The sequence below is a fragment of the Perognathus longimembris genome, chromosome 24 (assembly GCF_023159225.1).
Source record: "Perognathus longimembris pacificus isolate PPM17 chromosome 24, ASM2315922v1, whole genome shotgun sequence".
In the NCBI taxonomy this organism is placed as follows: Eukaryota; Metazoa; Chordata; class Mammalia; order Rodentia; family Heteromyidae; genus Perognathus; species Perognathus longimembris.
In genome coordinates this window covers 12,549,829-12,563,533 of record NC_063184.1, presented here as the reverse complement: position 1 = coordinate 12,563,533, position 13,705 = coordinate 12,549,829, and the positions used below count along the sequence as shown (strand labels likewise).

The 13,705-nt window shown below is 38.4% G+C and overlaps 1 protein-coding gene across 1 annotated transcript in view; it reads left to right on the top strand.

Annotated features, from left to right (window-relative positions):
* LOC125341389 (glutamyl aminopeptidase) overlaps positions 1-5,089 on the top strand; it is a 77,892-nt gene extending 72,803 nt beyond the window's left edge. The window contains 2 exon segments of the mRNA XM_048333390.1: positions 2,815-2,893; positions 4,296-5,089. Of these exon segments, the coding sequence (XP_048189347.1) occupies positions 2,815-2,893; positions 4,296-4,448 (232 nt within the window). The 3' untranslated portion in view covers positions 4,449-5,089.
* The last annotated feature ends 8,616 nt before the right edge of the window (positions 5,090-13,705 follow it).

The window sequence follows — 13,705 nt, the reverse complement described above, 5'->3', positions numbered from 1 at the left end:
GGTAGATCACTAGGGTGTCCTTGCTAGTTTGAACCTTAATCCCAGTTCCAAAGATATTTTGGAGATTATTCTTTGTTTTTTCTCTCAGTCCTGGGGCTTGAACTCAGGGCCTGGGTGCTGTCCCTGAGTTTCTTTGTGTTCAAGACTAGTGCTCTACCATTTGAGCCACAGTACCACCTCTGACTTTTTCTGAGTAATTGGAGATAAGAGCCTCACAGACTTTTCTGCTAGGGCTGATTTCGAACTGAGATGCTCAAATCTCAGCCTCCTGAGTAGCTAGGATTATAGACATGAGCCACTGGTGCCCAGCTAGTTGTATTTTTAAAATCTATTTATTGACAGCTCTCAAACATTCTCTTTAATTATTAGTAACTCAAGAACAAAGCAGAGAATACTACTACAGAATTATAGAAGGTTATTGAAGAATTGTCTTATTACCTGAAATTAGCAGGCTTTTCCTATTGGTGGCATCTCATAGCAGAATCTTGCCCTATTTTTTTTTAAGTTCCCATATTCTTATTCTAGCACTGATATGTGATTTTTTTTGCATAGTATGCAGATAAGCAATAAGAAGTATTTTTAAATTACCTGTAATGAAATCACTTAGGAATAACTTCTATTGCTATATTACAATTTTTGTTTTTCAGTGGCTATTTGTTCATTTATTTTTTAACAAACAGATCCATGTACATGTGAGTATTTTGGGAGTTGCTGTATTTCTACATGACCCTGTATTGTGAGGGTCATTTCAGGTCTTAGAATTTGTTTCTTCAATGTTGCTTTTAATCATATAATAGTATTTAAATGTGTAGATTTATCTTAGCTTTCTTAGCTAACCTCCATCTTACCCCCCCCACAACTGTAAATACTGTACTGATGAACAATATCTTTGAAATAATATCTTTAGGATACAAATAATACAGCTGGGTTAAAGGATTTATTTTTAGGGTTTCTGATAAATGTTGCAGAATTCTGATCCAGAAAAAACAACAACAAAAATTACTAATAACTGCCTTATCATTTCTAACCTTTTCCTATACTCATAGTGATACTTTTGCATACTCTTGCTAGTATAAGAGATTAAAAAAAAACTAGTAGCTTATTTTGAGTTATAACTCATCCAGTAAGTCATGGAGTGCTCCTACTATGTGCTAGGTGTTACAGGAGTTTTTTGTTTTGCTTATGCCAGTACTGGGGCTTGAACTCACAGCCTGGGCTCAGTCCTTGAGCTTCTTGTTTTCAAACCAAGTATTCTACCATTTGATCCAGAGCTCTGCTTCAGGCTTTTCAATTGGGTGGGGAGGTAGTTTATTGGAGATAAAGGTCTCATGGACTTCCCTGTACAGATCCTCAGATCTCAGCCTCCTGAGTCCCTAGAATTACAGAAGTGAGCCACTGGCACCTGGCTTCATTAGAAATTTTTAAGGAGGAAAGGGAAATGATCAGTTTGACTTTACAGAAGAAGCTTTGGTGGTAAGGGGAAGTGCTGACCAATTGGGGGCCAGAATGCAAATGCAGAGTGAACGCAGGTTGGTTTGTTCTGTGTGATCCTTCTATTTCTCTCTTATGCTGTGAAGGGGAAGAGTGTTTCAAGGATGATATGAGCCCTAGTCTTAATTTGAGTAACTGAGGACTGCAAAATGTCCCATAGACATAGTGATATAAAAGCCATTGGTAACTGGTAAGGGTTTTCACTGAATTGAAAAATTGAGCAAAATCAGTACATGAATCAATAAGGAAATTCCTCTACAAGCTTTACTGAGTGGGTGGTAAAGAAAAGAAAAATGTCAGGTTAACAAGGATTCTTCTTAATGGAAGATATTTTTAATAACATTAGTACCTTTAATAGCTGATGAAAAGTTTTGGTTTGAATTGAGAACATGAATATGTAAACCAGGGGGAGTAGCTCACACCTGTAATCCTAGCTACTCAGGAGGCTGAGATCTGAGGATAATAATTTATAACCAGCTTGGGCAGGAAAGTCCATGAGACTTTTATCTGTAATTAATCAGCAAAAATCCAGAAATGAAAGGGTGACCCAAGTGCTAGAACACCAGTTTTGAACAAAAAAGCTTTCAAGCAAGAACACAAGGCCCTGAGTTTAATCACAGTCCTGGCACAAAATACTTAGTATGTAAAACAGAAAAAAATTAAATATTTTTAAATGGGAAGAAACAACAAAAAACACAGGTGACAGGAGGAAAATAATCATGCTTATGTGTTTCTGTATGTGAACAAGCAGAGTACAAATATAAGGCCTTGAGTTCAAAACCTGGTGCTGGCAGAAAGGAAGGATGGAAGGAAGGAAGAGAGGAAGAAAATAAAGAGAGGAAGAAAAGAATGGAAAGAAGGAAGGAGAGAGAACAAAGAAAAAGGAGGGAGAGAGGTAGGAAAGAAGGAAGGAAAAACGGAAGGAAATTATTGGGTCATGTATATCTACCTTTCTATGAGGAAGGCCTGAGATATCTAGTCATTACTTAAATGTTTATATGTACAGGGAAAAGATGAAATTATATGTAGAATACACTAAACAGTCTGCCACATCTGAGAAGGTGGTATGAATCTGTGTTCAGAAAGAAACACAGAATTTATGGAGTCTCTGTTGAATAGAATTATTCTGAGATAAACGTGATTTCTTACTGTATTTAATTTCCCTTGAAAAGCACATAAAATGAATGAATGAATAATCACATGAATGAATGACTAAACAAATAAATAAAAGGATTGCATCTATCTATCTATCTATCTAGCTAGCTAGCTAGCTAGCTAGCTCTGGGCATTTAGATTTCTTCTTGCTCCTCTAAATTTTTCTAGGTACACAATAAACGACAGAAACCTTGGCCGTATTGTTACCATTGCAGAGCCATTCAACTCTGAGCTACAACTCTGGCAGGTAAGAAGAAAACTTTTCTATTTACCCTGGAAAAAACAAAATTAAACATACTTTTCAAATAGAAATATAGAAATAGCATTTTCTCATAAAAATCACAGAAGATAACAGGAAGGCAATGATTCTTGTAACAAATATGACCATTGTTTTTTTCTAACCTGAAAGAAATTCACGAGCAACACACACACACACAGTGTAAAGGCCAAGAAATGACCAGCCCTGGGAGGCAGAGACTGGTTGGACAAAATGTGGGCTGTGTCTCTCTTCTTTTCTGGTAACTGTAACAATGACATCAGCTGATTTTAATCCATTCAGAATTCATCAGTTTGGAATTTTAAGACTAATCCCCAAACCTCTGAATTCCAGGGAGGACAAATGTTCATTCATGTTGCACAAATCTAGGTTTCATGAAGTTTCAGTGTCTGTATGTTAGATAAGATTCCTACATACATTAAAAAAAAATACAAAAACAGTACTGGGAATGTGGCTTAGTGGTAGAATGCTTGCCTAGCATGCATATGAAGCCCTGGGTTCGATTCCTCAGCACTACAGAAACAGAAAAAGCCAGAAGTAGCACTGTGGTTCAAGTGGTAGAGTGTTATCCCTGAGCAAAAAGAAGCCAGGGACAGTGTTCAGGCGCTGAGTTCAAGCCCCAGGACTGGCAAAAAAAAGACAAAAAAAAAAAAAAAAAACCCACCACAAAACAAAAACAAACAAAAAACAAAAAAAAAAACCCAACCAGTCAGATGCTAGTGGTCTATGTTTGTCATCCTGGCTACTCAAGAGACTGAGATCTGAGTCGTTCATAAGAGAATTGCATGTATAATAATAATAATAAATCTCCAGGGCCAAACCCATCATTTCATGGGCCAAATTTTCCAGGGAACACCTTCAGGAATGCACAGAAAGTAGAGTAGTGAGCCTACTAGTCACTGGCATGCTGTAGTTCCTAATGTGTCAGTGTGTCTGGTGGCATAACAAATGGTCTGGTATACAAATGGTAATGATACACCCAAGGCCTGGATGGGATTCCTTAGCTTTTCTAATAAAGGCTGTGCTTTACCACTTGAGCCACAGTCCCACTTCTGGCTTTTCACAGGCTACTTGAAGATCAAAGTCGCATGGACTTTTCCTGTCTTTGCTGCCTTCCAACGGAGATCCTCAGATCTTAGCCTCCTAAGTAGCTAGGACTACAGGCATGAGCCATGGGTGCCTGGCTATGAGTGTTAATCTGGGAGGAAAGGTTCACTTTAATGCTACAGGAGATCTATCTAGTATTTTAATAGGATACTAAATTCCCTGTAAGAAGAAAACTGATTCAGGTTGCAAATGAATAGGTTGCAAATGAATACTTGAAGAATTGGGCTTCTTAAAATATGCCTAATGATTTCTCATTCATTTTTAGATGGAGAGCTTTTTTGCAAAATACCCAGAAGCTGGTGCAGGAGAAAAACCTAGACAACAAGTGCTGGAAACAGTGAAAAACAATATTGAATGGCTAAAACTAAACAGAGACTCCATAAGAGAATGGTTCCTTGGCTTACCTAATAATGGCTAATGTGTTCAGAATGTCCTATTTTAATTTTGTGGCTTCTCTTACTGAGCATCTGTAATCTAATTTACTAGCTCTGCAGACAGAACCTTCTAAATGGATACTGCTTTTTGCTAAATACTGTGTATGTCTTGCAAAGCCTTTAAATTATCCCTTTTTGTTTATGAAGAAAGATACTAATGGAGTATTTAATATACTCAGGGATTTCTTCTAAGTATACTTCATAGGAGATTCTTTACAAACTGAAGAGAATTTCATAGTCATTTTTAATGTCTTTAAATATCACTCGATATCTTAAATCTGTGAAAATAGAACAATTTGGTCTTAGCTTTACATTTTTAGTACCACAGAAACACCACATAATCTTCTCTCTTGATTGATTTTTAAAGTTTAAATATCAGTACTTGAGGGACATATTACCATCTTAATCTTTATTTTATTATTCAGAATTATATAGATCTCATATCATTTTCTTCACATATGTCTTACCACTTTAAATCCTACCAAGGTTACCTGGCTTTAAGTTTTGCTCAAGGACTGAATGAATTAGCCAAGGAAACGGCTGACTGTTGCCTTTGCTTTTATAAAATCAACATGAAACCTCTTTTTTTTTTCAAAATAAATCTAAATTATTACTTTGACAAAAATCATCATTTTCCAATTGTCACTTTACTCTTGAATAAATATGATAGACACATTCCCCAAATGATTGAGCAAGTCACAGATAGGATTCCAAGAACCTGGCCTTTTTCATGCGTGGTACTGTTCTCTCTTATTCCATTCCTGACAAAGCTCCTTCAAATATGCTATGAAATTAGAGTGAAGAGAGTGCTTAACGGTGCCCCATGGATTTTAAGGAAAAAAGAGCTAAATAATTGGAAACTGTTCAGGAAAGTGAGAAAGCGATTATTCCATAAAACTAAATGGAATTAGAATTTAGCGTGGACTTCCCCTAGCAATCTAAGTGTGACCTATAGATGCCTCCAGCATGACTCTGCATGCCTGAGGATGCATCTTCTTAGAGATGCATTTCCCATATAAACCCTGAGATCCTATTCCATACAGAACAGCACCGATCAGATTTACATGCATGACTTGATTAAAGACATCACTTGTATAGAAGCTGGTGGCCGGAATATGTTTCAGGTGGCACCTGACACCCAGGAAAAAAAGGTAAAATCCTGTGTTCTAATCAGCTACATCCAGAAAAAAATCTTACTTTGTTAGAACCTGTAGAAATATAGGGTGACTCAGGATTGGCTTGATGAGAAATGAAGCACGTGGGTACGATAACAGACTTAGCTTCGACTTGATTTACACATTTTCCCAATCAAAGTGCTGCAAACTTTTCTATCATTATTTCTCCTGATTTCTTAATTTACATGGCTAATCTAGCCATGTAAGAAAGAAAGAAAGAAAGAAAGAAAGAAAGAAAGAAAGAAAGAAAGAAAGAAAGAAAGAAAGAGAAAGAAAGGAAAGAGAAAGAAAGAAGGAAAGAAAGAAAGGGAGGAAGAAAAGGAAAAAGAGAGAGAGGGAGGGAGGAAGAAAAAAGGAAGAGAGACAGGAAAGAAGGAAGGAAGGAGAGGAAGAAGGAAGGAAGGAAAGTTTAAATACTATTCTTAATTATATCAGAAGGAAAAACACATTGTCATAAATAATTGAATGGCTGGTGCTGGTGGCCCATGGCTGTAATCCTAACTACTCAGGAGGTTAAGATCTGAAGATCATAGTTTGAAGGCAGGCCAGACAGGAAAGTCCGTCAGACTCTTATCTCCAATGAACCACCAGAAAACTGGAAGTGGTGTTGTGGCAGAAAATGGTAGAGCACTAGCCTTAGCCAAAAATTTCAGGGACAGCCCCTAGGCCATAATTTCAAGCCCCATGGCTGACTAAAAATATAAACAAATCATTGGGATTATCCCGGGAGAGCTACTTTAACCCTTGTGCAGGTAATGCCCCTGGTGGCATAACAACCTCCCACCTCTTCAAAGCTCTACAACCTCCCAGCCTAACTGCACCAAGGACCAGGTTTCCAACACACGAATCCTTGGGGAACAAACCCAAGTCCTAATAACCTGTAGCACCACCTAAACAAGATGCTGCACCCAGCCTTAATGACAGAATAGGAGAAGGCTGCTGAATTAAAGTACACTTTTTTCCTATGGTCATAGGGCACTTCCTATGTGAAAGAAAAGACGACTTTGGAAAAGAAATAATAAAAAGAATACTGAAATCGGCTAACATCAACATACTCTAGACAAAAAAGAAAAAAAAAAGAGAACCAAGAAGATATATATATATATATACATATATGTATGTAAAAAGATATATATATACATACATGTATATGTAAAATGTGTCATGCATATGTATATGTAAATGGAGATTTATTATGTATTTATACATGGTGGATTTGTGCAGTGTATATAATGAGATTCATTATTACTAAGGGTTATGTGATCACAGAGAAAATTCTCAACTGTAAACAAAATCCAGGAATGTCAGTGGTGTAAATCCAGTCCTAATCTGCAAGTCTGAGAAACAGGGAAAGTGATGGAATGAATTCTAGTTCCCAGGCAGAGAATAGTCAGATGCAATGTTTCAGGGCAAGCAGGCAAGATACACGGGAGAGAATTCTTTCTTGTTCCCCATCCTTTTTTTTTTTTTTTTCTTCTCTTTAGGCTTACCACGTGGGAGAGAGGACAGTTTGCTGAGTCCACTGATTCAAATATCAGAAACCACTCAGGGACACGCACAGAAATAGTGTTTCACCTTGGCAGGCTGTGAGCCAGCTAAGTTGGCCCTATGTTTCTGCACTAGTGGTGAGGCAGAATATGATGGCAGGAAGGGCATAGTGGGAGAAGTTACTCACCTTATGGCAACCAGCCAGGAAAGAGAGGAGAGGGGAGGGGGGAGGGAGGAAGGGAGGGAGAGAGAGAGAGAGATACCACAGTTCCACTATATACTAATATACTTCACAGATATTTCCCAAGTGATCTATTTTCTCTAAGCTCTATTTCCTAAAGTTTCACCACCTCATCAGTAAGGGACCAAACATTCAACATAGAGACTTTTAGAGCACATTTAAGACACAAACTATAACAACAACAACCAAAGTAGTTCTAGTAGCTGAGACCAATGTGGTATTCATTATCACTACAACAAAGGCCATCAATCATTGACATTTCAAGGCCATGTGAAAAACAAGAAAACATCCCTCCACCAATAAACTGAGAATAGTACTGAGGAGAGAAACTGAAAATGCAGAAAGGACCCAATAAAAACACACAGCCTAAGGGTTAGTGGCTAGTTTAGTTATATTTGTGCCATATTAAGTTATGTGCTTTTTAAATCCCTAGGGAGAGCAGATACTTTTATTTGTTTATTTGTTTTGTTTTTGTTGCCAGTCCTGGGGCATGGACTCAGGGCCTGAGCACTGTCCCTGGCTTATTTTTGCTCAGGGCTAACACCCTACCACTTGAACCACAGCGCTACTTCTGGCTTTTATCTATTATATGTGGTGCTGAGGAATCGAACCCAGGGCTTCATGTATACGAGGCGAGCATTTTACCACTAGGCCATATTCCCAGCTCGAGCAGATACTTTTATAACATGTCAATTTACATTTTTTATAGTATGGTATTTTTCTTTCTTTCTTTCTTATTTTGTTGGTTTTGAGGCTTGAACTCAGGGCCCGGGTGCTGTCTTGAGCTCTTTTGCACAAGGCTAGAGCTCTACCACTTTGAGCCACAGCTCTGCTTCTGGTTTTCTGAGGGTTAATTGGAGATAAAAGTCGCATGGACTTCCCTGTTCTGGCTGGCTATGAATGGTGATCCTCAAATCTCAGCCTCCTGGGTAGCTAGCATTCCAGGCATGAGCCACCAGCACCTAGTACTGTAGTATTTTTCAATGGAGTTAAGTGTCAACTGCAAAACATGATTGGGTACCTTTGAATCTTCACCCTTTCCTGGAATACACACACATCTAATTTAAAAAATAGAATCTTGTTGGGTGCCAATGGCTCACACTCGTAATCCTTGCTACTTAGGAGGCTGTGATCTGAGGGTTGTGGTTCAAAGCCAAGACAGGCAGGAGAGTCCATGAGACTCTTATCACCAATGAACTACTCAGAAAGAACGGGAAGTAGCACTGTAGTTTAAGTGGTAGCTTTGAGCACAAGGAGACTCAGTGACAGTGCCTAGGCCCTGAGGTCAAGCCCTAGGACTGGGAAAAGAAAAACAGGAATAATCTTTAAAAATAAGATGCCACCTACAGAAAGTATGAAACTCTGCATCACATAAAGCATTACTACACACTTGACTCAAGTACATAGGAGCTGTCCCCACTTGTGTGCTCCAGCCATCTTTATTTGACGTCACAAAGCATGGCCCTAGGAAATCTCTCTTCTCTCTCTTGCATCATCAACACTTCCCTCTCTTATTATGTGTAGGGAAACACACTGTTATTTTCTCCAAAGAAAATATTTCTCCTCCATCCCTTTTCCATATCTCTCCTTGTCTTTACTAGAAAACTTCCTGAAGAGCTGTTTATTCTCATCTGTGATTTCACCCTTACACCCATTCTGAAAGGACTGTGTCCCCACTCTTCCACTCAAACTGTGTTTTCCAAAGTATCTTTTCTAAAGTCAGTAGCCAATTATTGGAGCAACTGTGCATAAAGTCAGTGATGTCCCAGTACAGAACCTAACTAATGACAACCTTAATTTTAGAATATCAGGATGAATGAGCTATATTTTTCACAAAAATCTCTCTAGAATACTATTTTCCATGGAGGGTTTTTTTTTTTATGTTTTATTTTACTTATTTTTTGTGTGTGTGCCAGTTCTAGAATCTGGGTGCTGTCTCTGAGCTTTCTTTGCTCAAAGCTAGTGCTCTATCACTTGTGATGCACCTCCACTTCTGCCTGTTTGGTAGCTAATCTTCATATCTCAGAATCCCAAGTAACTAGAACTATGGGTGTGAGCCATTGGCACCTGGCTTCGATGGCATTTTGATAGATTTTATTAAAACAGAAATGGGAAATACATATGTTCATTTGCTATTTTAATAGTCAGATGAACTGAGGGATATGGTGAAAAAATTCTTGTAGAAGTTGAGAGGCAACTTTCTCAATGGAATATTTTCCAAACGTTGTGAATATGCAAGATTTTCCCATACAGTTTTCCATCTATCTACTCTGACACATAGTTTCCCAAATTAGTATTTGTTGACTAAAAATAGATAACTGTTACAGTCCCAAAATGACAGTACATGAAGGGTCTATAAAAAGCTTTAAGAGAATATTGCTAGATTTCTGCTTCAGCAATATCCTTTTGGAGGAAAAATAAAGTGTTGATAAAGTAATATAAAATCTATAACTTTAATCAATATATCTTTGTAATTAACACTTCAAGGTAAATTGAGCATGTATTCTAATTGGAAGGATCTATGTTAAAATTAGAACAGTGATTATTTCTGAGTGGTCTAACTGGTTTTTTATCCAAGGAGTAAAAGGTCTAGACCTGGGGATCAATAAAAGCTCAAATGAATGTTTGTGAAACATGAAAATAAAGACAATCCATACTTTCAGGTAAGTTCAAAACTTGAAATCTATCAAGAAGGAAACCGTAAAAAATTAAACAGTCTGTGTGCCAGTGGCTCACACCTGTAATGCTAGCTATTCAGGAGTCTGAGATCTGAGCATTCTGGTTCAAAGCCAGTCAGGGCAGGAAAGTGCATGGAACTTAACTCCAACTAACCATCAGAAAACTAGAAGTGGCTCTGTGGCTCCAAGTGGTAGAGTACTAGTCTTGAGCAAAAAGAACTCAGGGGCAGCACTTGGGCTCTGAGTTCAAGCCCCATAACTGAATAAATGAATGAATAATAAATAAAATGTTTAGTAAACAGATCCAAAATTTTGGGTAAGCAAAGGACTGTGCATTGTTTTTAGTGTGTGTGTGTGTGTGTGTGTGTGTGTGTGTTTGTGTGTGTGTGTGCGCCAGTCCTATGGAGTAAACTCAAGACTTGAGCCTTACACCTGTTATGCTCAAGGCTAGTGCTCTACCACTTGAGCTGCACTGCCACTTCTGGCTTTTTGGTGGTTAATTGAAGAGTCTCTTGGAATTACTTGCTCGGGCTGGTTCTGTACTCAGTTTCTTGCATGCAGTGGGTACTATGCACAGAATAGGCACTAAAAACTCAAAGCTGAATGATGGACAATCTCTGCAATCAAAGGGTCCCTCATGCCTGTAATTCTAGCTACTCAGGAGTCTGAGATCCAAAGATCTCTGGTTGAAGCTAGCCCAGGCATAAAAGTCCATGAGACTCTGATCTCCAATTTACCACCAAAAAGCCAGATGTGAAAGTGTCAGAACAAATGAAATTGTATCATTTGTAAGAAAATGGAAAGATGTGAAAAAATTATATTAAGTGAAGTAAGCCAGACCCAAAGAAACATAAGATCTCACGGGTTTGTTTTGTTTATGTTGCCAGTCCTGGGGCTTGGACTCAGGGCCTGAGCATTCTCCCTGGCTTCTTTTTGCTCAAAGCTAGCGCTCTACCTCTTGAGCCACAGCACCACTTCCGGCTTTTTCTGTTTATGTGATGCTGAGGAATCGAACCCAAGGCTTCATGCATGCTAGGCAAGCATTCTACCTCTAAGCCACATTCTCAGCTCCAGGGTTTCCTCATTTGTGGTAGATAGAATTTGCCTAAAATTCTGCATGAAAACATACTGAATGGTTAAAAACAATCCAAGAATTCTTAAGACCCAACAACCACTAGTATTGTAATCAACACATAGCAAGAGCGTGGTAACCCCTTTGCAAGTAACAATGGGATGAGGGAATTGAAATATACAGATCTTCTCAGATCCTTTAAGACCTTGAGTTTGAAGTCTTACGCTGTATGTTGGTATTTTGCAATTGGACACTTAAGGTGTCACTACCACTTGTCAGAAATTAAAATATCTTGACTGTTATATGTCATTGGATATTTTCATAAATCTTTAGTCAGAAATTAAAATATCTTGACTGTTATATGTCATTCGATCTTTTCATAAATCTTTACCTTGTACTTGTTCTGTATTTACTTATTTGGAATCTAATTATTTCTTTCATATTTGTGAAATTCTTTTGGAATATCACTCATTTTATTAAGCATGTAATGGGAAAAAGAACAGCTATTTAAATTGCTATAATGGTTAATAAGAACAGCGATGGATACAATGCATTTTGGTCATGAATTATGCCTTAAAAAAAAGTGGGCTTTCGTTCTAATAGCAACATGGAAACTCAGTTACAGCAACCCCAACCATGACAGGTCTGTGGAGTATAATTCTGTTTTGAAATAAAGAACAATTAGCTGAATGTTGATGTCTTTATCTTCCATTTGGAAACCAACAAAAATTAACAAAAGAGAAAGTAAGAAAAGAAGGATAAAAAAAAGGAAAAAAGAGAAGAAAAAGGAAAAGCAAAGGATGGCTAATGAGGAAAATATATTGAAATATGAACAACAAAACAATACAACTTTGGAAATAACTTCTTACTGGTTCTAGGGAAAAAAAAAAAAACCCTCTTCTTGCGTGATCATTCTCTGAATATTAAGAATTAGGAGCAGCCTCTAGTGGTAGATTAAGGAATTTCCAGAATTGCCCTGTAGAAACCAGTAAATTCCTTCCTTTTATCTCTTTTCCTATTTGTTCTGAGCAAACTCAGCGCCAAAATGCTATCAGCTTTAGCTGCTATACATGGAATTTTTCCTCTAGGCAGATCCCTGAAATGTCCCTAGTACTTAGGTTTTCACTGCATTTTTTTAATATATAGAGGGGTTTTGTTTCTGTTTTTGTGGGGGTTTTTTGGAGGTGTGTGTGTGTGTGTGTGCACATGCACGCAAATTCGAACGCAGGGCCTAGGAAATATCCCTGAGTGTTTGTGGTCAAGGCTAGTGCTTTACCACTTGAGCTAGAGCTCCACTTCTGGCTCTTTGGGTGATTAATTAGAGATAAGAATCTCATAGAGGGGGCTGGGGATATAGCCTAGTGGCAAGAGTGCTTGCCTCCTATACATGAGGCCCTGGGTTCAATTCCCCAGCACCACATATACAGAAAACAGCCAGAAGTGGCGCTGTGGCTCAAGTGGCAGAGTGCTAGCCTTGAGCAAAAAGAAGCCAGGGACAGTGCTCAGACCCTGAGTCCAAGGCCCAGGACTGGCAAAAAAAAAAAAAAAAAAGAATCTCATAGACTGGCTGGCCTTGAACCACAATCCTCAGATGTCAGTGTTCTGAGTAGCTGAGATTACAAACGTGAGCCACTAACTTCTAGCATGGTAATCTTTTGAAGACAGAGATGAACTGGGTGGGATACAATCTAAATCATGGAGGGATAAGGTGAGAAAATATGTTCTTTGAAAAAACAAAGATTGAAATCTATGGACCTCATGAAGTGCTTCTTGCTTAGCCTTTTCTATTATCTTGAATTAAGAGTGACCAAAAGTAGGAATCTTTGTAGGATAGGAAATCAGAATAATCCAAGAAACATTTAACTTCTATTAACTTCATCTCCTCAAAAGTGTGAATATGCCAGGTAAAACTTTTGTCACTTTATGTGCCTGCCTTTCCCCTTCCTGTGACCTCTGCCATCAAAACCCTTGGTTTCGGCGCTGGGGATATGGCCTAGTGGCAAGAGTGCTTGCCTCATATACATGAAGTCCTCGGTTCGATTCTCCAGCACCACATATACAGAAAATGGCCAGAAGTGGCTCTGCGGCTCAAGCTATTCAAGAGGCTAGAAATCATGGTTGGAAGGCAGCCTAGCAGGAAAGTCTGTGAGACTCATCTCCAATCAGCTGCCAGAAAACCAGAAGTTGCACTGTGGCTCAAAGTGGTACAGCACTAGCTTTGGGCGGAAAAAGCTCAAGGGCAGTACCCAGTCCCTGAGTTCCAGCCCCACGAACAACAACAACAAAAGGCCTATTTTCAGGGGAGTGTGGTAATGATGAATTAATATTTGCTAAGCACTTGGAAGTAAAAATGATATAAAATTGGACATAATGAGTCTATCACTATTGATGCAGGAAAACAAGAACTTGAAAGGATTCATCACAAAGGATCATCTGCTAGAATGGTTATACTCTCAGAAGGCACATTGTGCAAAGTCTACACCTATTCTAGCCAACCGGTAGAATACAGAAATAATCATGTAGGTAATTCAAATTCCCCAGAAAATCGAATCCTACTTTAAAAGGAAAGCCAGTCTCCTGATCAATT